Source organism: Leucopleurus acutus (assembly GCF_964270905.1).
Source record: "Leucopleurus acutus genome assembly, chromosome: 2".
NCBI lineage: Eukaryota > Metazoa > Chordata > Mammalia > Artiodactyla > Delphinidae > Leucopleurus > Leucopleurus acutus.
In genome coordinates this window covers 118,175,940-118,203,662 of record NC_139143.1, presented here as the reverse complement: position 1 = coordinate 118,203,662, position 27,723 = coordinate 118,175,940, and the positions used below count along the sequence as shown (strand labels likewise).

Sequence of the window (27,723 nt, the reverse complement as noted above, 5' to 3'; positions counted from 1 at the left end):
TGCGTTTAATATCTTTGGCTGCTTTTATTATGGATGCTTGCTGCCTCTTTCTTCACCGTGTGCTGGCTGTTACCCCCTTGATAACGGCCAGGGACCCGTGCCAATGGGGGCAGCGATTGGCACCTGCTCTTGGGTCTCTCGGTGGCGGCAGCGGGTAGTGCGAGCTCCCAGGGCCCGTGCTGGGCAGGGGCAGCAATTGGCGCCTGTTTGTGTGTCTTTCAGCAGCAGCCCGTGGGTGCTCCCAGGATGGTGGGGGCAGCGAATGGTGCCTGCTCCTGGTTCTCTCAGAAGCGGCAGTGGCCTGCTTCTGTCTCTGGAGCCTGCGATGGCAGTGTTAGCTCATGCCCACCCCCAGAGCTCATGTTGGTGTTGGTAGTGTCCTTTTGCCTGAGAGCACACACAGGGAAGGAACCTCCTGTGGCGGTCCCGCCCCTCTCCTCCTGTGCCCCCCAACAATGGCGCCTTGCCTCTCTGTTTGGCTTAGGCTTCTTCCGCATACACCCCCAGTTGCCACAGTCTAGCCCCTTCAGGCTGTCTCCACGCAGCCAACCCCAGTCCTCCCCCCTCGTCTGATCTCTGAAGCCCAAGCTTTAGTATCCAGCCCCCACCCACACCAGTGGACAAGCATCTCAGGCTGGGGAGTGCAGGGCGTTGGTACCAATCATCTGTGCAGGTCACTCTCTGTTTTGTCTTCTGCAGACCGGTTGCTGCATTCTCCTCCAAGGCTCTGAAGCTCCCCCTCTGTCCAGGCTCATCTCCCTGCCAGTGAGGGGACCTCCCAGGGTGCAGGAACCTTTCCTCTTTCATAGCTCCCTCCCTAGGGTACAAGTCCTGTCTTGATTCCTTTCTCTTTTTTTGCTTTGCTTTTGTCCTTCCCAGTTACATGGAGATTTCTTTGCCCTTTTAGAAGTCTGAGGTCTTCTGCCAGTGTTCAGTAGGTGTTCTTTGTGAATTGTTCCACATATTGATGTATTTTTGATGTATTTGCAGGAGGAGGTGAGCTCCATGCCCTACTCTTTTACCATCTGGATTGCTGTCCTTTAATGTTTGCCATTTAAATTATGGTATGTCTTGATGTAGGTCTGTTTGGGTTTATCTTGTTTGGGACCCTCTGTGCTTCCTGTACCTGGATATCTGTTTCTTTCTTTAGATTTGGGAAGTTTTTTTTTTTTTTTTTGGCAATACGTGGGCCTTTCACTGTTGTGGCCTCTCCTGTTGCGGAGCACAGGCTCCAGACACGCAGGCTCAGTGGCCATGGCTCACGGGATCCTCCCGGAATGGGGCACGAACCCACGTCCCCTGCATCGGCAGGCAGACTCTCAACCACTGCGCCACCAGGGAAGCCCTAGATTTGGGAAGTTTTAGCCATAGTTTCTTCAAATATATCTTCAGGCCCTTTTTCTCTTTCTTCTACTTCTAGGATCCCTATTATGTGTTGACTGGCATGCTTTATATTATCCCAGAGGTTTCTCATATTGCTTTCTTTTTTTTTTTTCATTTGGGTTTCTTTCTGCCATTCTCATTGGGTGATTTCCATTGTTCTATCTTCCATGTCACTTATTTGTTCTGCATTAGTCATTCTGCTATTCATTGCCTTTAGTTTAGTTTTCGTCTCTGCAAATGAATTTTATAATTTTTCTTGGCTCCACCTTATAGCTTCTAGTTACTTTTTACAGTAATCTGCATTTCTGCTGATGGCCTTTCTTAATTCCTTCAGTATTTTCATTATCTCCTTTTTGAACTCTGCGTCTGTTAGACTGAAGAGGTCTGTTTCATTGTTCTTTCAGGGGAATTCTCTTGATCTTTTAATTGGGAGTGGTTCATCTGCTTCTTAGAAGTATATAAATATTTAGATTTCTCTTGCACTATGCGTTTAGGAGAAACACTTATCTGCTGTGGTCTTGGAGGGCTATCTTATGTGGCATCGTCCCCGTGTAGCCTGTGTGGGTTTACTATTTTTTTGTGTGTGAGGACTGTTTTTCGTATGGATGCTGCTGCCTCTTTCCTCAGTGTATGCGGGTCGTTATCCCCTGGATAAGAGGTGTGACTGGCGTTGTGATGACTAGAGCCTGCACTGGATATTGAGTGGGACCTCCTGTTGGCTCTGTGGTTGTCACTGCCCTGTCAGGGGCAGGGTCTGCTCCCTAGTTGTTGGAGTAGAAGCCCCCAGATACATTTCTGAGCTGTGTTTCTGATCTGCAGTGTGAGGTAGGTGGGATTAGAGTACTCCCACTAAGAGAAGCTGCTGAGTATTCCTCTGCCAGAGCTGTTCACCAGTGAGTATCCTCTGCTGTGTTGCCTTTCACCTATTGTGTGGGCTCACAGAGGACACTGTTGTTGGACTGCCATTGGCCCTGCCTCAACTGTGGAAATTCTGGCAATCAGCCCTGGTGTCTTTCAGGCGTTGTTTTCACAAGGCCACCAGCACAGATCCACTGAAGTCAGGTCCCAGGACTGCAGTAGTTGTGCACCTGGACCTGCTCTGGGAGCTATGGAGGCAGCTGAGACCCTGGCCTGGCCCAGCCCCCGTGTGCACATGCCCACAAAGCCCACAGCTGTGAAGGCCAGACCTGTCCCAGCTGCGGGAGCACCCATTGTCTGTTCAGGTGTCTCACAGGTGCTGAATTTACAAAGCTGGCGGCAGAGGTGTAAATCCATGGCTCATGCAGCCACAGGAAGAGATTTCAGCCCTGCATCCTAAGTTGCATGGCTCAGCTCTAGTTTCAGCTTCACGTCTGCATATGGGGAACCTGCTGGTGTCTGCTCCCAGGGCCTGCTGAGGCAGCGCGTGGCGTGGGAGCCGGCTGAGGTGGTTGGTGGCTGGCGTGCACTCCCTTGGAGCCCACGGAGGCGGGAGCCAGCGCATACAGAAGGAGGCTGTAATGGCAGCACCGCCCCTCCCTTTGCGTGCCACTTAACAATGGCGCTTTGCTTCTGTGGCAGGCCTGTGCTTCTTACGTGAACACTCCCAGTTGCGGCTGTACCACACTCCAGACCCTTCAGGCTGTCTCAGCGCAGCCAGCAGCCAGCCTCTCCCCGTGTCTATCCTCTAAATCCCGAGTTCCAGCACCCGCCCCCGCCCATACTAGCAGCTGCGCGTCTCAGACTGGGGCGTTCAGGGCAGTGGCACGGACTTGTCTGTGTAGGTCTGTAGGTCTCTCTTGCTTCTGCCTACCACAAACTGCTTGCTGCGGCCTCCTCTGAGCCTCTGAAGTTTCTTTTCTGTGGCGGCTGATCTCCCCGCTGGTGAGGGGCCTTCCCAGGGTGTGGGAACTTCTCTCCTTTCAGCTCCCTCCCAGGGGCACAGGTCCCATCTCGCTTCCTCTTTTTGTTTTTTCCTTCCCAGTTACCTGGAGCTCTTTCTTGTCCTTTCAGGTGTTTGAGGTCTTCTGCTCGTGTTCACTAGGTGTTCTTTGAGAATTGTTACCTTTGTAGATGTATTTTTGATGTATTTGTGGGAGGAGGTGAGTTCCCCGTCCTACTACTCCACCGTCTTGAGCCCCTAAAGTTTTTTCTTTTCTAATGGATGAGGGAGATCTTTATCCCTTAATGAAGAATGTCTTTTTCATGAAACTGGATTTCCAGTGTTTGCTTCAAGAAGTGAGAAGTTTTCTTGATTCCAACTCTAAATTTGTCCTGAACTAGATACCCAGCAAAATCAAATTATTTTTAGTGGATTGTCAGTGAGATTATTTTTTGTACTTGTGTGCAGTCCTAAAATTTCCCCGCTAGGTACAGCCAAGATGATAGTTCGGACTCCCTGCCAGTTGCTCTTCTCTACAGAGGTGCCATTTGTCTAATCTGGCTTTGAATTATACCAGGACTCTGAATCCAAAGCACACAGATTGCATAATTGTGTACCTAGGCTTAGGTGACAATGACTTCATCGTACTTACCATAGCCAATTACTGTGTAGGTCAGAGTGAAAAGTTATGCTTTAATAGGACAGAGCACTATACATTGAAGGCTTAGCTTAACACTTATTTTTGAAACTGCTAGTCTTGTGTGAGAGGGCCAAACTCATACATTTTGGTCAGAAAGTGAGGTTTGCCAGAGTGCCTGCTTCCAAACACGTGTTCCTACTGCTCAAATCATTTCTTTGCCATTAGTGGCATTCGCTCTCTTTGCTTATTGCAAAGTTACCAAATGAGAAAAATACCTTTTGGCTTCCTACAGAAAGAACTACATTTCTGTTTCATTCCAGGTAAGATAGTGTGATGGTTCATTTTATGTGTCAGTTTGACTGGTCACAGGGTGACCAGGTTAAAATTTATTTCTGGGTGTGTCTGACAGGGTGTTTCTGGATGGGAGTAGGATTTCAACCAGTAGACTTGGTAAAGTAAAATGCTGCCTCCATGTGTGTGGGCATTACCCAGTCCGTGGAGGGCCTGAGTAGAAATGGCAAAGGAAGGAGGAATTTGCCCCTCTTTGCTTTCTGTCTGCATGCTTGAGTTGGGACATCTCATCTTCTGTAGCCCCCAAACTGGGTTTTAAACCATTGGTTCTCCGCCCTTCAGACTTAAATGCATTACCCCACTGGCTTTCCTGGGTTTCTAGCTTGCAGGTTGTGGGACATCTCAGCTTCCAGAATCATGTGAGCCAATTCATCATAATAAATCTCCATATAATATATATAATTAATATATTATTAATATATTAACTTTAATATAATTTTAATTACAATTTAAGTATTTAATATATTCATATTAAATATAGTATATATTTAAAACATGTTTTATTATGTAATGTTATATGTATATTATATATATTAAATTTATATCTTTGTCTAGTCATCTCTCATCAATTTATCTGTTATCTTTCATTTGTCTATCTCTCCTACTCTTTCTATTTCTCTGGAGAACCCCTAACTAATATAGATTTTTACTTTTATTGTCCCCATTTTACAGTGAAGAAACTGGGGCAATGAAGAATATATAATACACGCAAAGTCACATAGCTTACCCTCAGAGTACTCTTAAAACACCAGACTATACTGCATATAAATAAGTTGATTAAAATTTGCTTTAAATTTAATATTTCAGGAACAAAACAAACACAAAGTAAGGAATTTCTGTTTTATATATATTTCCTAAATGAAACCTAGGATACCTAGGAAATTCATTTATGTCTGTGATATAAGTTTTTTTTGGGGGGAGGGTAAACAGAAGGTACAGCATATGAACTGAAACTAGAGTATAAACTATGGGTTCTTTCATTTAGAATCAGTCTTGGCTCCTTTTAAAAAACATTTGTGTTTCTCAAGCAGGAAATCAGACATCTTTGCCATAGCTCCATTTTAAAAATTGTGGTAAAGTATACAGCATAAAATTGGTCATTTTAATCATTTTAAGTGTACAATTCAGTTGCAGTAAGCGTATTCAAATTGATGTGCAACCATCATTACCACCCATCTCCAGAACTTTGTAATCATTCCAAACAGAAACTCTATATTCATTAAAAAACAACAATTCCTCATTCCTACCCCACTCAGCCTCTGGTAACCTCTATTGTATTTTTGGTTTATGAATTTGTCTGTTCTTGGTACTTCCTATAAGTGGAATCATACAGTATTTTCCCTTTTCGTCTGGCTTATTTCACATAGCATAACGTTTTCAAGGTACATCAATGTTGGAGCATATATCAGAATTTCATTCCTTTTTAAGGTTGAATAATAGTCTACTGTATGTACCTACCGTATTTTATCATATCATCTGTTGATGCACATTGGGGTTGTTTCTACCTTTTGGCTCTTCTGAATAATACCTCTGTGAACACTGGTATACAAGTATCTGTTTGAGTCCCTTCTTTCAATTCTTTTGGGTATATATGTGAAGTAGAATTACTGGGTCATATATGGTAATTCTATCTTTAACTTTTGAGGAGCTGCCAAACTATTTTCCACAGTGGCTATACCATAATACATTCCCACCAGCAATGTATAAGGGTTCCAATTTCTCCATATCTTCACCAGCGCTTGTTATTTTCCTCTTTTGGGGGGGATGGTAATAGCCATCTTAATGGGTACAAAGTGGTATCTAACTATGGTTTTGATTTGTACCTAATGACTAGTGATGTTGAGCATCTTTTCATTTGTTGGCCATTGTATATCTTCTTCAGAGAAATGTCTGTTAAGTCTTTTGCCCATTTTTATTTATTTATTTATTATTTTGGCTGCACCGGGTCTTAGTTGTGGCACACGGGATCTTCGTTGCAGCATGCGGACTCCTAGTTGTGGCATGTATGTGGGATCTAGTTCCTCGACCAGGGATTGAACCCAGGCCCCCTGCATTGGGAGCGCGGAGTCTTACCTGTGGGACCACCAGGGAAGGACCACCAGGGAAGTCCCTTGCCCATTTTTAAATTGGGTTGCTTGGGGTTTTTTTTGGTTTTTGTGTGGGGTTTTAAGAGTTCTTCATATATTTTGGATATTAATCCCTTATCGAACATAAAATATGCAAATATTTTCTCCCATTCAGTGTGATGTCTTTTCACTCTCTTGATAGTGTCCTTTGATGCACAGAAGTTTTAAATTTTGCTGTAGTCCAATTTATTGTTTTCATTTGTTGAATGTCCTTTTGGTGTCAGCTCCAAGAAATCATTGCCAAATCTAATGTCATGAAGCCTTTCACCTAAGTTTTCTTTTAAGAGTTTTATCTCTTACATTTAGGACTTTGATCCATTTTAAGTGTTTTTTTAAATTTTTGATATTATTCCAAATGTGGGTTACAGTAATAGTTTTCATCATTTTGAGTCAGTTTTTGTGTATGATGTAAGATAAGGGTCCAACTTCATTCTTTTGCATGTGGATATCCAGTTTTCCCAGAACTATTTGTTGAAAAAACTGTACTTTTTCCACTGAATGGTCTTGGCACCCTTGTTGGAAATCAGTTGACCATATATGAGAGAGTTTATTTCTGTGCCATGACCTCATTTTGTACAAGTAGGAAATAGGCCCTATAATCCTTTTATAGGTATGCAATAGGTACTTTCTGGTAACGTAATATATATAGTACAGAAGGTCTATGCCAGAAGGGCTATCATATATAATAAAAGGATATGGTAAAAAAAGAAGAAAAACAAATACCACCAAAAAAGATTTTAAAGCACATTTTTATTATAGATAGGCAAGTGTGGTTTGCTGTGGCTAATAGTATGTTTATAATGGATGTACATGCTTTTCTATATACCAAAAGGTATAATATTTTTCTTTTAATACTTAACTAACACTTCTCTGACAACAAGGAAAGTCTGAACTTGCTGAGCCTATTTTAAATAGCAAAGGACTGTTTTTGTTTTCCTGAATGTTACTTTAAAGACTGGTAAATTGAATTCTTTTAGGTCCCAACACATTAAATTTAAGAACAGTGAAAGAAAATCAATGAATAATTACAAAAACATGTAATTTCTATGAAGCAGAAATATAGTTTTTATAATTTAAAACATCAGCAATTTCAAAAGATTTGCTGAATTAATTAGAACTTTACAAAATATATATACACAAAATATCATCCCAGATGATCATGGATTTTTAAAAATAGTATATCACAACCCCTAAACTCTAACCCAAACCTACTACTGGATGTAGCTGGCCTACAATTTTTTACAGCAATTTAAAAATAAAACAGTTAAAAAAACCCCTCCCAATTCTCTTGTGCTTAAGCACCGGTTACAATGTGCTGGCTTTGATTCTAATATCCACAAAGAGAATTTTAAAATAAAACAAGGACTTCACATAAATAATGTTTTACTTGTTATTATTAAGTATGTGACCAAACAAATTAAAATAAGTACTAACAACCAAAATATATCTTGATGTAACCAGTACATACACTCTTAAAGAATGACAAAGACGAATAAAGAAATAGTCTATGAAAGCCACAAGCACCTTGTTTTAGAAAGAGCATCAAGCAACACAAAAAGGCAACATGTAAGAGGTAGTGTATCACCGGCTAAGATGTATATGCCCACTGGGGACCTGAATACAGCTTAGTATTTGGGAAAATAAGACATATCAGACTGTGGCTTGCAATTTTTAGACAGAAGCATCGCACGTTTGGGAGCATTAGCCAGTATTGCTCCATAGTGCTTTGCGTCTCCAGCTGTCTAATGGGTACTTTGCTCTCAGACAGTCAAAAAATATAGAATATCCTAAAGAATTCCATGTTTATAAATGTTCAGTTCTAGGGAATTCTCTAAGAAAGCTCAGATCAATATAATTTTTTAAAGAATTAAATACTTATAGTCCTTTAAAAAATGCCTCGTCTCCTTCTTAGGAGGAAGTCTTTTCTTCCTGAGATTCTTTAAGATTTAGCCAATGCTTTATTCCATGCATTTCATAATATCCAATAGTACCTTTCTGTCTATATTTTTCCCTCTGCAGCAATTACCTGGCCAACAGCATGAATTCTGAACTAATTCAGAGACTTTAGAGAAAGCATACAGAACTGCTTTCAATGTAGTACTTCCGTTCAGTTTTGAGATGAGGAAGTTTTTGTACTTCAATTACTGGAAGTTGATTAGGGTCCTGGGTGTGAAAAAGGAATTTTGCTTTATGCCAGCTGCCATCTTGAATCTGTAAAATAAGAATGAAATGCTTTAATCTGTAATTGTTTCATTAGCAGCAGACAGTGTCCTTCATAGACAATGTAGACTTATTTTAAGGATTAGAAATAATGAACAGAAAGTGCCTAGAACAATGCCTGGCACAGAGTAAATGCTCAAAAAACGGTAACAGTTACTATGAATAATTGAAAATATGTGCTTATTCCTTTCTCTAAATGGCATTGTGTGTTCTGATTTTTCTTTTGAGGGTTTCTGCTTCTGTTGTCTGTGGATCATTGGACCAGATATGAATTTAAAAACTGCACTATTCCTAATATGAGTAATACCCATCTGTTTTGTGTTCCTTTATTTGGGAGTGATGTTTCAGGATGGGCATTTTTCTTGGATGAAAGGGAATGAGCTAGCTCAACCTCTCTGTACTTTAGGCAGGAAATAAGCAGAATCACTTCAGTAGAAGTAAATTATAATTACATTGAATCATCTTTTAGGTTTCTTTTTTTCCATTCTGTGGTTACTGTTTATATAGTTTCTTTCATTCCTCTCTTCTTTTCCTTCTAGGCCTTTCTGTTTCTCTTTATTACTGTATGCTCTTTTGTTTCTGGTAAATTCTGTTATGGATCAAAAACTATTACATGATTAAGATTCAAGAAGACAAAATAGAGAAACACAGTTGACTAGTTTTGTGAAGCTTTTTATACAGGAGTTTATTCATTTACTCATTCACAGAATTATCATGGTATAAATTTTAAAGTTTGAAGGAGCTTTAGAAATTATCTAAACTATAAATTCCATTTTATGTTAAGGCAATTGAAGCTCACAGAAGATAAATTACCAAAGTCACAAGCTTGGTATAATAACTAGAATAGAGTTCCCTGTGTAAGACACTGTCAGATTAACTTCATTAAATCTCAAACAATATGTGTTGAACACTAAGTACATTTGGCACAGTTGAATAAGATGTAATCCTTCATTTCCTTACAGTGCTTGGAAAATATAAAGATGAATAAATTAGTTCTGGCTTCTGAATTCTAGCAACTTATAAATTTAGTTGGGGAGAGGAGAAACAGCCATAATATAAGACTGTATATGATAAATGCAACATAAATAATGTAGACAATGAGTGCTAAGTCCCTCATTTCCAACTGGAAGTATAGGGAAAGCTTTGTGAATTCAGAATTTAAGATGGGCCTTAAAGTTTGCCTACAATTTCCACTTGGTTAGAGGGGTAGAGAACGGCACTTCAGAGAAAGGGAATGACCTGAATAGAAAAAAACAAAAAGTTGGAAAAGTAGAATGTGGTTGTGAAAATAAGCCTAGCATGGGGTTTAAGTGCACAGATTTTGACTTGGAAAAGATTTTGATAGAAACCCAAGTAGAGCTATTCTCTTCACATATAAAATGGGAAGAATAAAAACCTACCTCACAGTATTGTGTGGATTAAATGAGTCTTCAATTAAAAGTCCCTAGCAGTGTAGCATGGCATTGACTTTGGAACTGTACACACCTGGGGTTGATTTCTTGCTCTGCTAATTAGCTGTATGACCTTGAACAAGTTACTTAACCTCTGTGCCTTCACTTTCTTACCTATAAAATGATACTAATAGGAACTTCTTCACAAAGCTGTTATAATTAAATAATGTATGCAGTACATGGTACCTGTCATCTAATAAGTCTCCAATAATTAGTAGTAGGAATTGTTGTTTTTGTTGTTGTTATTAGTATAAATAGATCAGGTGGACCACACTTTAGGGTACAGGGTACACAGTCAGTGAAAGGTAGAAAGGTAGGTTTGGGGCCTGACTATTCTAACTGCTGAATAAAGAGCTGATAAGTTTTGATTGTGTCTCAGAGATAGTCGTGAGTCACTAAAAGTTTCAGGACAAAATTGTGAAAGTTAAATTAATTTGTTGGTAATACTGATCTCTTCACCTATAGAGAGTGAGCTGTATACTTCTGTTTGCTTATGATTTTTCAAATACCCAAGAGCTGTTTATCTGAAAATGAAATGTGAAAAAGTAAAGCACCCTAGAAATGGTAAGAGATCCTAAATCATGGGCTTCATAGTACACCAGAACAGGAAACCGAGCTACTTAAAGAAATCAGAATGTATGTAAAGTGGACAACCCTATACTATATAACAGGAGTCAGCAAACTCTTCTGTAAAGGGTTAGATAATAAATGTTTTAGGTTTTGTGGGCCACACAGTCTCTGTCACACTTGCTCAACTCAGCCATTGTAGTGTGATAACAGCCCTAGATAATAAACAAACGAATGAGTGTGGCTGTGTTCCAGTAGCATATATGTACGAAGACGAGTGCTGGGCTAGATTTGGTCTGTGGATTATAGTTTGCGACACCTACTCCACAACGTAATGTTTTAAAATTATAGACTCTTCACTATTATTTAATTTTGATAGGAAAAATGGGCTATGATTCAAATACAGATTTGTAGGGTCAGTCAATCTGCCATTATGCCCATTATTTGGTATCAGGTATAGGGACTGACAAAATGAAATAAAGCTGACTTGCCTCTATAACCTGCCTTCCATGATGTAATGAGATGCAGAATCACAGTGCTAAAAATATAGGAAAGAAATCGTTTGTCTATATGCCCTATCTGCCATCTGTCTATCTATCCATCCATCCATCGATCTATGATATAATTATTTCATATGGGGAATAAAAATTAAATTTATGTATTAACACCTGTTTTGCATATAAAACTTCACGGATGAACAATGGGTGTGACAAAAGTTGATATGATGTAAGCAAATAATTGACTCTGAAAAATGTACGGTTATTACACATCAGGCACGTTAAAACTTACTACCCTTCTGTATCTGTGGTTTGCAATTAAAGTCTTACTCATTATATTAATTTTATATAGTTTTATCAATTTTATGTTAGTTATATTGAACAATTCTAAAAGTGCCATTCCCTTACCTTGCAGTCATCTGAAAGCACTTTAGGTTCAAGTAGAGTGTTTTCTTCGAAAATCTGGCTATTCCATCCCTTGAAACCAATAGTCAATCCTGAGCCACTTGTCTGAGCACTTGTCCACACTGGAGTGTTTAGACAATGAATGGTGATGATATGGGTGGCTTCTGAGCTCAGTAAATGAAGGAAGTTCATCTGGACTTTTCCAACTCCAAACTCCAACTAATGTCATTGAAATAATATGCAAGTTATAAGATATGGCAATTGAAAGCCTTACAGTTTGGGGAAACCTGAAGAAAGTCCTTGACAGGCCAGGGGTGGGGCAGGGGGGAATCCCTGATTTATAGCATTTTCTGATTTCCACCCCTATGGTGGGAGTTGTAAATACTCCCACCATGGCTGGTTTTAGGCTATCAAGGTAGTGTCATTAAACATGGAGTTCACAAGAGACATTAATAATTGGCTCTCCTGAGCAGTATGAGCTGGCTTTAGCATACTACTAGGCTACTAGATATGAACAAAAAAAAAAAAGGAGATACTTTGCAAAATGTTATTTAAGATGCATTAATAATAATAATTGTTGATTATTGCTTAAAATTTTTTCATAAAAATCTGAAATTCTGTCTATACTTTCATTTGAAGATTTATTTTTGAGTTTCCAAAGATAAGTTAAAAGTTGTATTAATAAATTGATTAATTTTAACTATGAGAGCCTTTACAGACAAAGACAGAATCTTAGTCTTTGTGTTGCCAGCCCCTAATGCAGTTCCAGTCATACAGTGAGTCATCAGGAAATGTTTATTGCATGAATGAATGAATGCGTGAGCAAGTATTTACTAATAAAGTGAACGATATAGGGCAACACTGGAGCAAGGAAGTATGACTGCACGTTTTCTAGGCTTGAACAAGGAAACAGATTTTTCTATAGCTTTAGACATCATCATCATCATCATCATTATTATTTTTGCATTATTCAAGCATGGGGATGGTCATAACATAAATGAATAGAAGTAGTTCCTACTGAGGAATTTATGTTAATCTCCAAACACAAAATCAGAGAAATATCAGTTATGAGGTAACAGAGAAGGAAAAAAAATAAAATGACAACAAAAAAGCAAAACTTCAGGGAAAGAGAGGAAAGGCAAAGGAAGAGTATAAAGATGAAAACATGGAAGGATCATCGTGAGGAATATTAGAGCTGAAGTAATTCAAATTCCTTCATTTTGCAGATGAGAACCACAAACCTGTGACGTATGTAGCCTTTCTGAGCTTTAGTTTCTTTGTTGGTAAAGCTGGGTATAACCCTGACATGACAGGGTTGTTATGAGGATGTGAGGTGCCCACTGTCATTTAGCTAGCACAGCACCCGGCACAGAGTGGGCTCTCTGGTGGCTCACAGCATCATTCCCCAGGTTTGTAGGGGAAAAGAAATTAGAATCCAGGTTCCAGATTGCAAGTCTGCTGTTCTTTCCACTACCTGCGCGGTCTTTCTCAGGTTGCGTTTATGGATAGGAGAGATGGGAGATTTGATTCAGCCAAGGAAAGAACTGGAGTGCAGCTCCTTCATTTGATCCTGTCTTCTTTGCACACCAGTCTCCCCTTTTCTTCCACGATAATCCAAATAAAAATCCTGGGCTGGGGCTTCCCTGGTGGCGCAGTGGTTGAGAGTCTGCCTGCCGATGCAGGGCACACGGGTGCGTGCCCTGGTCTGGGAAGATCCCACATGCCGCGGAGCGGCTAGGCCTGTGAGCCATGGCTGCTGAGCCTGCGTGTCCGGAGCCTGTGCTCCGCAACGGGAGAGGCCACAACAGTGAGAGGCCCACGTACCGCAAAAAAAAAAAAAAAAAAAAAAAAAATCCTGGGCTAAACCCAGGGGAGTGAGGATGATCGTGCATAGTTTGGAAGCAGGACGATCATGCTGCTCCTCATTAGTTCCACAGATCCCATAGGAACATAAGAATCCGCCGCCCCTCCTCTGCTTTGGGTAACAGTGGTGAATGGCTGTTGAGATGAGCTGGTGAAACACCCTAGTTAACGAAGGGGAGCGTTTTAGGAGGAGAGGGCAGTCTAATGATAAGCAGCTGGGAGGGACTGACACACTGCGTATTTTAGCTGCTGCCTTTCTGTGGTGGACAAAACACACAATAGGTCCGTGTATCAGTTCTTTGTCAATGAGAAAAGTTCTTGGGAAGGCCAAGGTAGTTTAACCAGAAAAAGAAAGAAATGCAGTTTTAGTTTCTTCAGTACATGTTGTAGGTAGAACTAAGCTTTAGGGTTTAGAAATGCTTGTTACAATATCCAGTGTTACATACCAAACTAACTTTCATTCATTCTAAACATTTGGTTTATAGAATTATACTTGTAAGAAATTTTAAATAATATCCAGTGGATGTTTAGGAGAGGTTATTTTTGGGCCCAGTCACCAAAAATAGCAAGCTTTGTGGTGAAATTCCTCTTTTAATCACGATGATGTCTTTTTCAGTAAAACTTAAGGTAACTGATTACTGAGTACAAACACTGCAGCTGTTTGGGAATTTTCTAATGAATGCATGTGCATAAAAACATATGTTTTACATTTTTAAAAGGAATTTAAAAAGCATAGTCAGTAGAGTAAGCCAAGCTAAGCCAGTCATAAAAATACATAATCAAAATGTCAAGATTTAACAGGATTATTTTTTAAAAACAAAAAATTTCTTCCTCATATATGGTAGAGAATATCTTGCTTCCATTCATAAAACTCATAATTATTTAAAATGAAAGAATTTTTAAAATCACTGTTTACTGATAGTGGGCAAGTACTAAATTCAAAACATACCTTTGTCACAGAGACAGGAGATAAACATGTCTGACCACCAGCACTGAAATTGCAGAAAACCTCAATGGCATCTGAAGGGCATCCAAGATTTGGATCAATCCAGTATTTTCCTATTAATTTATTGTAAAACATAAAGATATTTAAATGCCATGCTAAAATATATTTCAACTATCCTTACAGATTATCATGATACTTTCAATATATTTTTTCACGCTTTTTCCTTTTAAAAAACTTAGATTATAAAGATATCTACATTTAGTCAAAGAATGAAAGCTGCAAGCATTATGTAAAACCAATACTGAAAATACTGTATTTTTCACATACCTATCAATTTAAGGGCATTTTATAATTTTAATAAAAAGTAACCGAATGGCTGAATCTGTTGCTTCATTCTATAGATAAGCGCAGCAACTTTAAGTGAATTGTATAAAGTTACATAGTTAATAGAAAAGTTGAAATTAATATAGGATATGTGTGTATTTTTGTTCTATGTCATTACAGAGCTTAAAAATGAATATATATATATTTAAAAAACAGAAACAACTTCTTCAGTCTCCCTGAGGAAAAACATATCTTTATGTGTAATATTGATAATTAAAATAAAAGGAATAAACATTTTTTTGTTTCCAGAAGAGAAATGTGCAATTAAATGGTTATTTTTGTGCTTTCTTTTCAGATCTGTAAGTGGAAAAAACTGAAATCTCTACAGCCAGTGTAAGCCTGCCAACCTTTGCCTCCATTGAGTGCCCAGGAGAATCAAATGGTGTGTAAAAGACTTCAAGACATATTCAGACTGAAAAGTACTGGGCTAGCGTCTTAATTCCGGAATAACAGGCTCAGAATACTGAAATAGCACCTTATTCTAAACGCAAAGGGCAGGAATTTTTGAATGAGATGGCCCTGCCTTCTTGCATTAAAAAGGCAAGACAATCAAACAGTATTTGTAAAATGTCATTTTCTATAATAGGTAGAAATCCTTGTTTGTTCCATTCCTATCCCACAGCAAAGATTCCTCCAGCTCATCCTGGGCTTCACCTGGTGTATCATTTTAGACTTCCACAACATCCTCGACTATTCTCCCCTCTACTATTCTACTAATTCTTCAAAGGGAAGACTTGTTGAATTGGTACTTCCAAGAGTAGGGGACTGTCACAGACAGTCCAGATAGCTGGACTCCATCCCAAGAGTTGCTGAATCATTAAATCTGGGATGGGGTTTGAGAATCTGCATCTAATTCTGGTCCACGGACTATATTTGGAGAATCACTGATCTATTGAAATATGGAAGAAAGGGGTGAAAAAGATCCTAATACCACCTCCATCCTGTTTTTTCCCATTTCCTCAGAATGTTGAACATTTTGTAGTTTGTAGAAATTATAGCTGGGTTTTTGTTTTTTTTTTAAACCAGGATCTGATCCAGGCTTACAGTCATATCTTGATTCATCATCTCCTCTCTTTCAAGAAATAGTTTCCTACTACTATGTGAGTGAATATATTCTTTATAAAACGTTTTCCGTCAAGCAAGGTCTCATTGTTACATGGGGTGGAATGCTTTGAATTCAGGCATTATATTGTACAATGGTGAACTGGTAGGGGCTTCGTATTTTTTTCAGGGTATGCTGAGCTACAGATAAAGCACTATACCATAATACGTCTTTTATAGGCCTAAATGCTCTAACTCCAAATTGGCTCTCTTCTGAGAACACTGCTTCCCCTGCAGCTCTTTCAAGTTCTGCCACAGCCTCTATAGCATTGTGCCTGGGTGGGGAAGGGATCTTTCTTGCTCCTCGTTGCCACTTTCAGACCGTTCTCCCCACTTTCTCCCTAAAAACACTCCGTGGTAAAATTGCTGTCATTGCACTATGTCACCTGTTACCTCTTCCTGTTGCTATCACCAAATTTATTTCTTTGATGATTCTAGCTATCACTTTCAGAAAATCTATTTATAACCTAATTCTTCATGATTTTCACATCCACATGGTTGATATTTGCAATACCGACTTCTCAGTGCCTCGAACTCTCTCCCACCAATGTTTTTGTACCCTTCTCCTGTCCTGTTTACTTTAATCATTAACTTATAAGGCCATACCCTAGTTTTTGTTATTACCTACAGCTAGATCTCCTCCATGATTTCCCCTCTTTTCTCATTCCAGCTCATTCCCTCTAGTGTTCTGACTCTAATAATTCTTTGATCTCATTAGGACCTACTATCCATTGATACTACCACCTCTTCATTGTCCTTCATAATCATGTGTTCACTTCTCTTCCTGCCTAGCTTAAAACCCACAGTCCTTTGCTATGATCATTTCCTTAGAGACTTCCTTAACATTCTTGCCCTGCCTCACTTCATTGTGCTTGTCTTATAAAATCCCAGTCCTGCATAAATCCAGTTTTGTGCCTAATCTGTGCCTGTACCTGCACAACTAAATGTGCCTAGAGAAAAACACAACTATGCTGACTGGCCTCACTTTAAATTTAAATGTTTGAAAGGCTGCCAGACAGTACTACTATGTTTCCCTAGTTCATTTCCTCTGTCACTTTCATAGTTAACCATTTGAAACCTCTTCCTATCCTCTCAAGTTAACTATACCTTTCCTTCATTCTTATTCTTGACTGATAACCTTTCAGTTTCACTGAGACAACTAAAGCAAACTGAAGGAAACTTACATAAGCTCCCTTTATGACCTTTACCCATCTATCTGTACTTGCACACATATATTCTGCCTTCTCTCTTATTATTGTGAATAAACCGTGTTCCTAAATAAGGTTTACCTTGTCCGTTAAACCTTCCATTTCAAATTTTTCCTCTCTTATTTTTTCTTTCGAGTCAGCTTCTGTTGTCTGCTGTTTCTGCCAGTTCTCATTCGTGGTGTTTTGTCAGCTTGTGTGCTTAGTTATCATTGATTGTGTGCTGGGCACTATATTTGAAAAATTATTTGTGGAAATAATTTGAGCCCTAGGATGATATTATCTTTCATAGAAGAGTTTTGTTTGTTTCTATCAGGTATGAGGGGCTACTAGCAGTCTGGAATCATCTTAATCCAAGTTCACAGTTTGAGATTTTCTGAGCCGTCTTGACGATGTGAAGCTAGGCTGCAATCTATACGAATATCTTTTCTTTCCGTTTATTTTTACTCTTAAAGTGGAGCCCTTTGAAAGCCTAAGTCCCCACCTTTTGTGGACTTCAGATTCCAACCTTTGACCAAAAGCACTACTCAGTTTCTGAACACACCCAGGGCAAAAGTAGCTCTAAGTATGTGTTCATCTCTCTGCTGTCTTTTTCAGAATATTGGCTTGAAAGTCCCTCACTACTTTGTCAGTATTTGATGCTTTTAACTTAATTTTCAAAACGTTTCGTCAGGCAAATTGAATTACCTGCTTCATTAATGGGAGTGGAAACTCTCCAGCTCCACCATTTTCTCTGAAAACCTGATACAGTTTTAACTGCTACCATTCCTCTAAACCGCTCTTGCGAAGATCATCAAAGACCTTCCCATTACTAAATCTAGTAGCCTTTCTCAGTCTTCACCTAACTTGACATCGACCCAGTAGATCCCCTGCTCCTCAGGCAAACATTTTCTTCACTCCACATTCATCTAGTTCTCCTCTTATCTCAGTGATAGCTTCTTCTTAGTCTTCTTCGCTAGTTCCCCCTCAACTCCCTGACCTCTGTAAACACTGGAGAGCTCTAAGGCACAGTTTTTAGAACTCTTCTCTTTTCTTTATTTATCTGTTCTTTAGATAGCCTTAAACAGTCTCAGGGCATTGGATACTGTTTATATGCAAATGACTTCATAAATTTTACCCCTAGCCAGGACCTCACACTCCTGAATAGCCAATGACCTACTTGACATCCTTACTTGAATGCCTAACAGACCTCTCAAATTAAATACATCCAAAACCGAACTCCTGATCTTGTCTCCAAACTTGCTTCTCTATCTCTTTTGACAGCAATTCCACTCTTCTAGTCCCTTAGTCAAAAATCTTAGAGTCATCCTTTATCATTCTATTTCTCTCATAACCCACATCCGAATTACCAACAAAAAACTGCTGACTCTACCTTAAAACATATCCAAAGATTTGACCATTTCTTATCACTTCCCCATCACCAACTCTAGTCCAAGCCATCATCATCTCTTACTGGATTATTTCAGTAGTCTTCTCAATGTCTCCTTCTACCCTGTCCTCATATTAGCAGTACAACACCCAGAGTAACATTTTAAAAATTTAAGTCAAGTCACGTCATTCCTTTGCTCAGAATCTTCCAGAGGCTTCCCATCTTATTCAGTAAAAGCTGGAGTCTTTTGAGTAATCTATAAGATCCTGTATAATCGGGTTTCTCGACATCTTTCTGACTTCATTTCCTACCATTCTTCCCCTTATGCACTTTCTTCCAGTCACGTTGGCCTTCTTGCTAATAGTAGAACATGCTAAGTACACGCTCAGGTTCAAGGGCCTTGCGTTTGTTCTTTCTTCCTGGAAAGCTCTTTCCCCAGATTTCCTGTGGCTTGTTCCCTCACCTCCTTCTGATATTGCTCAAATGTCACTTTCTCAGAGATGCTTCATCTACCTACTCTATTTACCACTTCACCCCCCACCCTACTTTCTGTCATATCCCCTCTTCCCTGCTGTTTTGTGTTTCTCTACTGCACTTACAATCTCCTAGTGGTGAAAGTATTTTTGGGCATAAAGACCTTTCTGATACCTTACAAGCCATACCACTTAGCTATTTCTCCTATGAGGAAGGCAGACCTTGAATTAGATTTCAGTAATTTGTATGTCCTGTAGTGTCTTTGTTCCTTTCAGTTCTATAGAATTGCATTTTTATACCCTCAAATATGGGAAAGAATCAAATTTGAATTATTGTAGGTAGCTATAACTGTAAATATTATTTGTTTTTGTGATAATCTAGGGCAGGAAATATCTATAGAAGTTAAGCATTTTATTAATATAAATAAAATGAATATTTTCACTATACTTTACTCTAGAATGGAAGATGTTTTTGGACAAACATGTATTTATACATATATATGTATATGTGTATGTGTATAAAATAAAATATGGACTACTATTCATCCTGCAGAATTAAATAACTTAGTTATTTTCAAATCAGCATATATGTCATTGTGTGTTAAGACTAGAGTTTTTACCAAAAAATGATAACTACTAATATTGATTGTACAGCTGACCAGGTAGACCCAATAGAAATTAAAATTAAATGACATGTTGTAGCAGACAGGGTTTCCCCTACTTATCATCAGATAGTGATGGTTCTTCCACTTGCTTTAAACCTTTCCTTGATGGTTCTGTTTTTGCACCTCTGGCTAAAGGATTTGGCGTATCAATGTGAGGATGAGAAAATTCCAAGAATGACAAGCCACTCCATCTTTATAGTCACTGATACTGAAATGAGGCACTTAAATTCCATTTTATGTAAAAACTAATTATAGAGGGTGTGGTAGAGAGGGCTCTATGACCTCTTCATGTTGCCATAAGTCAGGCTGTGCAGTGGAAAACCTTTTGTAAAGTGAACCCTTGAAAAAGGATACTTTGACCTCAGAAACATGTTTGCCTCTTTGAGTACGTATTTGGTTCTTGATGTTAAAATGCCTCTGCCAGGGATTTATCAAAAATGATAAGGTTTGGAATAAATACACCGCAAATCTCAAACACACTGAAACGATGAAGCAAAATTAGATATCAGAGTTTAAGGAAACCAGTAACTTACCATCTGATACTTTGTGTTCACAGTTAAGCAAATCTTTGCAGATTCGTGCTGGGTTATCTCGTGTGCCAAGAGGATTCTTGATGCTGTGCAGTAAATTGCTAAGGTAGTTCAAGGTTTCGAATATCTCTGCACTGTGGTCAATTAAGGTCACTTCAGTATTCTGGTAGCTCTGCCAAGTCATTGTGAGAATCATATTAGCAAAGAAGCTTGGAGTAGTCATTACCAGCATGTAACCCAAATGATCAACACGGAGCAAGGCAGAAGAAAAATGTACTCCTGTTGTGTGCAAGGAGTTGGGAGTAGGATGTAAAGAACAGTTTATATTTAACTATAGGCATATTTGTATGTTTTATTAATCTTGATCCTAATAAAAGCTTAAATTCACACTCAAAAGTCTAGTTTTCAAGCTGACATAAAACTTAATTACTATGCCTACTGCATAATTTGAAAAAAACCTATATTATGAATAAATAGAGCTTAAATAGGAAAAATGAGTAGTGATGATAGATAGATCCCATTTTAAGAAATGGCTAACTTCATTTAACTGTTTCTTCTATAGTACCAAATTCTTATTTTAAAAAATCCTTTAACAATATTATATTTTTGTTTTAAATGTTTTCCTTAAAAAACATCTGATGCATATATTTCTGTTTATTAAAATTGCTTACTTTGTCTTTAAAATTTTTTTCATTACTTTTAATCTCTTTTAAATACAGGCTTTGAGATAAAGTCACATTTGGGCCTCTGAAAAAAATTTCTGTTTAATTTGTAGATTGAGAGTGCTAGTGTAAATAAAGCCAGATATATTACCTCCATCTGTAGGGCAGTATGTGATTCAATCAGGGCTTGAATAGCAGCATTGATATCCATTTGTTTCTGTGTAAAACAAAACCATTTGAGATCAGCAATAAGATCAACACTGAGTGCTCTAAAGTAAAGCCTATAAATTCCGAAAGCACTGCTGTTAAAGTATACTAGACTTATTATCTAAAAGGGGTTTGTAACTCTTCTGGTTAGACAGATCTTGCAAGTATTGCCTGACTATCCGAAAGGACAATATGCTGCTTTCATCCAAATCTCAAAAGTCTCCTAATTAAAACAGGACCAAAGTCTAGAGTTCTCAAATGAAAAACTATTTGTCTCTGCTGCATGAAAACACACAAAAAAGTTACTCACATGGAAGAAGAATGAAATATGATCCCCTCAGTTAATAAATTGTAAAGTGAAGAATAAATAACTGTAGTAATTTTTAACAGTTACATTCTTGGAAGGAAAATAGAATAAAATATTACTGTCCTGAGGTAGTCACCACATTAGTTTAATCTGATACTTCTGCGGTCTTAAAAACAATTTCTGAAGTTGGAAAAAGTATCATTAGTCCCAAAAGAAATAATACATCATGAATCCAATCTCCTCCTGCATTTAATAAAATATATTTTTAGAGAAAGACCCAACCTAACCATTAGTAAAAAGTCTTTTCGTATTTTATTTTTTAAAAAGCTTGGAAACTAAGAAGCATGAGTTGGGAGAAAGTTCTGTGAAATGGCATCTGTGTGAGCAAATCAAGCGATCTAATTTCTTTCAGAATGATTGTACTGCTGAGATATCTTTTTACTTGGCAGCCCATACAATAGAAACTCTTTTCAACAGATCTCTCATAACTCATGGTTGGTAATTTGAAAAACTATTTAAAATGATGGGACAATCAACAAAATGTACTCATCTTTGCCTCAACATGTGGTTTTCATATTGGAAAATACTTGACTCATTCTGCATATGTACACTGCCAAACACATATTGAGGAAAAAATGGTAAGCAAACAATACAAAACAAAACAACCTTGCCCTTGTAGAGCTAAAGTTTAGAGGTCGATAAAGGCATTAATCAATCTCAAAAATACACATTTATAAATTGTGATACGTGCTATAAAAGAAAAGTGCATGGACCTATGAGAGAAATTACAGAGTATGAAATCTGGGGGATATAAGAGATTTGGAAGGACTAGATCAGCATAGGCTTCCCTGAGGTGGTGATATTTGAGCTGAGATCTGAAGAATAAATATGAATTGTTAGGAGAAGGGCTGGGAGAGCTTTCCAGGCAGAGGTAACAACTTTGCACAAAGGCAGTGAGATAGAAAAGCATGGCCTATTCAAGAAGAAGAAAGGCTTAGCATAAAATGTTCTGTGCAGATTAAATAATTCTGACCATCATTCTTGTGAGAATTGGCAGACTTTGGACATGGGTCACAAAAATATATTGGGACTAAATATGGGCAACTGAATTAAGTAGTAAACAATAGCCACCTTTATATTTTCCAGTTTGTGGTTAGGGCTTTGATCTTAGAAAAACTAGCAATAAGCAGTTCTCAGGCGCTTCAGACTCAGGACCCTTTTGTACTTTTAAATATTATTAAGGGCTTTAAAGAACTTATATTTATGTGCATTACAGCTTTTGATATTTAACATAGTAGGAATTAAAATATAAATTTTAAAACTATGTGTTAATTGCCTTAAAACAATAAATCCATTATATGTTAATATAAATAAACATTTTTTTAAATGAAAAATAACTATTTTCCAAACAAAAAATTAGTGAGAAGAGCGGTACTGTTTTACACTTTTGTACATCTCTTTAATGTCTGGATTAATAGGAGATAGCTAGATTCTCATATTTGCTTCTATATTCAGTCTATTAAAGTGTTACTTTAGCTGAACTGTATGAAGAAAATCCAACCTTAAAAAGATATGTAGTTGGAAAAAAGATTATTTTAGTATCCTTTTCAGATAATTGTGGATATTCTTCTTTGATATTCTACCAGAACTTGATAAGTGGTAGTTTCTTGAAGGTTAGTTGAAATGTGAAATCTGAAACCATATCTACAATGTATCTATTTTATATTCTTTTATATTAAAATCTATTGATCTATCTTAAACTTTGAAAGAATCATTTACCAATGCATGATTTTAGTAAAAATCATGATTTTGGTTAAAATCATGCATTGATCATTGGAAAATAACGGTTCATGAAATAATGCAGATTTTCCAAAGACTGACACATTTCGTTATGTCATATCAAAAGATTACATTCGTTAACATCATCACCAATCTCATCAGAAAAATGTAAGTACTGGTAAGTTGTCAAACTTGTAATAGATACAAGCATTCCTCAATTGTTATTGTTGCTTGAAAGTTTGAAATTTACCATTGGTATCAAATTGTCAGTTGCTTTCCTTGAAATGACAGGCTCACTTCATTCATTTTCAAGAAAATATCTGCCAAATACTCATGTCTGAATAACATTATCATTCTGTCAAGTAAAAATGGTGTTCCATGAAAAAAGCAGCTAGTTCAGTTTGCAACTGAAACAATTCTACAAGTGCTTTTATTTGAGGCAACCATTGTACTTCAATATGCAGAAATGCTTTATATGTTCTTCCATTTCATCACACAGAATATTAAAAAGATGTGTACTAAAGATTAGAGACCTAGGAGACGGCAAAATGGTGGCATAATGACCTCCCAGAATTCTCTCTTCTATAAAAGCAATGAGAAAACTGGAAAAAAAATGTAAGAATGAAGTTTTTCAGAATTATAGAAATTAACAAAATTGCTTGCAGCAACCTGGGGAGCATTTATGAAAAGTAGCTTAATTTCAGTAAGGGCAGTGAGCTTTGTAAAGCTTTAATCTGTCCTATTCCCATGCCTCTCTTTCCAGCTCTGTGGTAGCCTTGAAAACCAACAGCCTGCAATCGCAGTGAAAACAAGAAGCCTGGAAACCACAGGAGGGAGCAGAATGGGGCTGGAGTTGCTTCAAAGCCTTATTTCCAGCAAAATGTCATTATTTGACCTTTCTGGTGGTTCCCTTAAAGACTTGCAGGACTGTCTTTATTTTACCTGACTCAGAGCTCACCCAGTGCAAAAAGTCTTTCCCAAGGAACATTAAAAAAAAATTTTAGATGGAATTGTTTAACTTTGTGGCTACTGGAAACATTGGAAAACAGTCGGGGCAAACAATAGGCTAAGAAAAGCTAGGGAATGAGATGTCCATAGAGATTCTAAAAAACTCTGACATATTCCTGGGAATCTAGAAGTCCATGTACATGCATAGGGCTGTGCACATGATCAGGAAAAACATAAGAAGGCCCTAAGTTCTGTCTTCTGGCTGACCTTCAGGCTCTGTGAAAATAGGAAATTAAAACTCGGGTATAGTTGTCAGTTGCCTGGCTGAGCACTGAAGGAATGCTCCAACATGCTCACAGAGACCCTTGGCAAAAACTGGGAGACTTCCTGGTTCTGGCATTTAAGGAAATCTCTCTCCAATCCTTAGCTGACCACTAAGCTAACTGAGTAGAGACTTTAGTGGTCACATATGTCAAAGAATACAGACTTTATACCTTTAGGAAAAGTCACTAAACAAACAACAAAAACAACAAGTAGCAACAATAAACACTGAGGTTGGGGTGAAGAATTTGACTTCCAGAGATGCCATTTTATATTATTCAAAATGTCCAGTTTTCAAGAAAAAAATGAGAAGACATGCTGAGTAACATTAAAGTATGACTCCTATACATGGGAAAAAGCCAAGCAATCAATAGAAATAGAAATTGTCCCTGAGGAAGCCCAGATGTTGAACTTAGTAGACAAAACTTTAGCTATTTTAGGTATGTTCAAAGAACTAAAGTAAACCATGTCTACAGAACTAAAGGAAAGTATGAAAAAGATGTCTTACCAAATAAAAAATAGAAATTATAGAAAAGAACCAAGTAGAAGAAGTTTTGTAGTTGAATAATAACTGAAATCAAAATTTACTACAGAGGCTCAACTGTAGATTTCAGTAGATAGAAGAAAGAATCAGTGAACCTGAAAACAGTTTATTGAGATTATCCAGTCAGAGTCATATAAAGAAAAATGAAGCAGAAAATGAACAGGCTCAGAGATGTACAGGACATCATAAAACATACCAATGCATGAATGATGGGAGTCTCAGAAGAGAAGGAGAGAGAAATAGGGGTATAAAGAATATTTCAAAAAATAATGGCTGAAAGTGTGCCAAATTTGATGAAAAACATTAATCTCCACATCCAAGAAGCTCAATGAATTCCCCTAGACACATCATAATCAAACTGCTGAAAGCTAAAGACAAAGAGAGAATCCTGAATGCAAAGAGAAGAGCGAATCCTGAATGCAAAGAGAAGAGACTCATCATATCCAAGGGATGAGATTTTTCATCAAAAACCATAAAGGTGAGAGGCAGTAGGATGACATATTCAGAGTGCTGAAGGAAAAAGACTATCAACCAAAACTTCTATATCCAATAAAACTATCCTTCAAAAAGGAGGAAAAAAGATATTCCCAGATAAACAAAAGCTGAGGCAATTTATCATTAGCAAACTTCCCTAGAAAAATAATAAAGGGAGTCCTTTGGACTGAAATAAAGGATACTAGGCAGAAACTTGAATCCACATGAAGAAATAAAGAGCACTGGTAAAGATAACTATACAGGTAACTATAAAAGAGAGTACAGATCCCAAACAGCCAAACAATCTTGAAAAAGGACAACAAACTTGGAGGTCTCACACTTCACTTTCAAAACTTACTACAAAGCTACAGTAATCAGAACAGTGTGGTACTGGCATACAGACAGACGTATAGACCAATGGAATAGAGTGCAGGAATAAACCCTCACATATATGGTTAAATAATTTTTGAGAAGGGTGCCAAGGCCATTCCCTAAGGAAGGAATAGTGCTGGGAAAATTTGATATCCACATGCAAAAGAATGAAGTTAGACTCCTACCTACATCATAAACAAAAATTAACTCAAAATGGATCAGATAATTAACTGTAAGACCTAAAACTGTAAAACTCTTGAAGAAAATATATGGGAAATGCTTCATGACATTGGATTTGGCACTGATTTCTTGGAGGTGAAACCAAAAGCAAGGTAAAACAACAACAACAAAACCCTGATAAATTGGACTACATCAAAAACTTCTGTGCAAAAATCAACAGAGTGAAAAGGCAGCCAAAGGAATGGGAGAAAATATTTGCAAATCATATATATGATGAGGGATTAACATTTAGAATGCATAAAGAACTCCTATAACTCAACAACACAACAAAAATAAGCAACCCAATTCAAAAATGGGCAAAAGACATTTTTCCGAAGAAGATATGTAAGCCAGTTTTGCCAAAGAAGATACATATAAGCCAATGAGCACATGAAAAGATGCTTAACATCTGTAATCATTAAGGAAATGCAAGTCAAAACACAGTTATCTGCCACTTCACACCCCTTAGGATGGCTGTTATCAAACAAGCAGAATATAACAAATGTGAGGGAGGATTTGGAGAAATTGGAGCCCTGTGTACTATTGGTGGGAATGTGAAATGGTGTACTTGCTATGGAAAACAGTATAGCAATTCCTCATAAAGTTAAACATAAAATTACCATATGATCCAGCAGTTTCACTTCTGGGTATATATGGAAATGAATTAAAGGCAGGGACTCTTTAATCCATATGGAGTTAATTTTTGTGTATGGTGTTAGGTAGTGTCCTAATTTCAGTTTTTTACATATAGCTGTCCAGTTTTCCCAGCACCACTTATTGAAGAGGCTGTCTTTTCTCCATTGTACGTTCTTGCCTTGTCATAAATTAGGTGGCCATTACGTGCGTGGGTTTATCTCTGGGCTTTCTATCCTGTACCATTGACATATGTTTTTTTTTTTGGCTGCGTTGGGTCTTCGTTGCTGCTTGCGGGCTTTCTCTAGTTGCGGCAAGCGGGAGCTACTCTTTGTTGTGGTGCTCGGGCTTCTCATTGCGGTGGATTTTCTTGTTGCGGAGCATGGCCTCTAGGCCCACGGGCTTCAGTAGTTGTGGCACGCAGGCTCAGTAGTTGTGGCTCATGGGTTCTAGAGCGCAGGCTCAGTAGTTGTGGTGCACGGGCTTAGTGGTTCCATGGCATGTGGGATCTTCCCAGACCAGGGCTCAACCCCCTGTCCCCTGCATTGGCAGGAGGATTCTTAACCACTGTGCCACCAGGGAAGCCCCATACTGTCTTGATTACTATAGCTTTGCAGTATAGTTTGAAGTCAGGGAGCCTGATTTCTCCAGCTCCGTTTTTCTTTCTCAAGATTGCTTTGGCTATTCAGGGTCTTTTGTGTTTCCATACAAATTGTAAAAATTTTTGTTCTAATTATGTGACGAATGCCATTGTTAATTTGATAGGGATTGCACTGAATCTGTAAATTGCTTTGGGTAGTATAGTCATTTTCACAATGTTGATTCTTCCAGTCCAAGAACATGGTATATTTCCCCATCTGTTTATGTCATCTTTGATTTCTTTGATCAGTGTTTTATAGTTTTCTGAGTACGAGTCCTGTGCCAAATGTAAAATAGTTAGCTGGTGGGAAGCAGCAGCGTAGCACAGGGAGATCAGCTCGGTGCTTTGCGATGACCTAGAGGGATGGGATAGGGAGGGTGGGAGGAGGGCTCAAGAGGGAGGGGATATGTGGATGTATATATGCATATGGCTGATTCATTTTGTTGTGCAACAGGGTCTAGCTCAGTATTGTGAAGCAGTTATACTCCAATAAAGATATATTTTTTAAAAAAGGCAGGGGCTCAAACAGATATTTGTACACCTATGTTTATAGCAGCATTATTCACAATAGAAAAAGGTG

The 27,723-nt window shown here is 38.1% G+C and overlaps 1 protein-coding gene and 1 long non-coding RNA gene across 2 annotated transcripts in view; one reads left to right on the top strand and one right to left on the bottom strand.

The window, feature by feature from the left end:
• Positions 1–8,425: 8,425 nt before the first annotated feature.
• COL24A1 (collagen type XXIV alpha 1 chain) overlaps positions 8,426–27,723 on the bottom strand; it is a gene marked incomplete at both ends in the record, with an annotated part of 398,127 nt that continues 378,829 nt past the window's right edge. The window contains 5 exons of the mRNA XM_082834714.1: positions 8,426–8,572; positions 11,505–11,720; positions 14,314–14,423; positions 20,041–20,209; positions 20,851–20,916. Of these exons, the coding sequence (XP_082690840.1) occupies positions 8,426–8,572; positions 11,505–11,720; positions 14,314–14,423; positions 20,041–20,209; positions 20,851–20,916 (708 nt within the window). The remainder of the gene's footprint in view (positions 8,573–11,504; positions 11,721–14,313; positions 14,424–20,040; positions 20,210–20,850; positions 20,917–27,723) is intronic.
• LOC309958651 lies at positions 15,367–26,651 on the top strand. Its single transcript, XR_014326046.1, has 3 exons — positions 15,367–15,794; positions 20,064–20,143; positions 23,756–26,651. It is a non-coding gene; the product is annotated as an uncharacterized lncRNA (long non-coding RNA).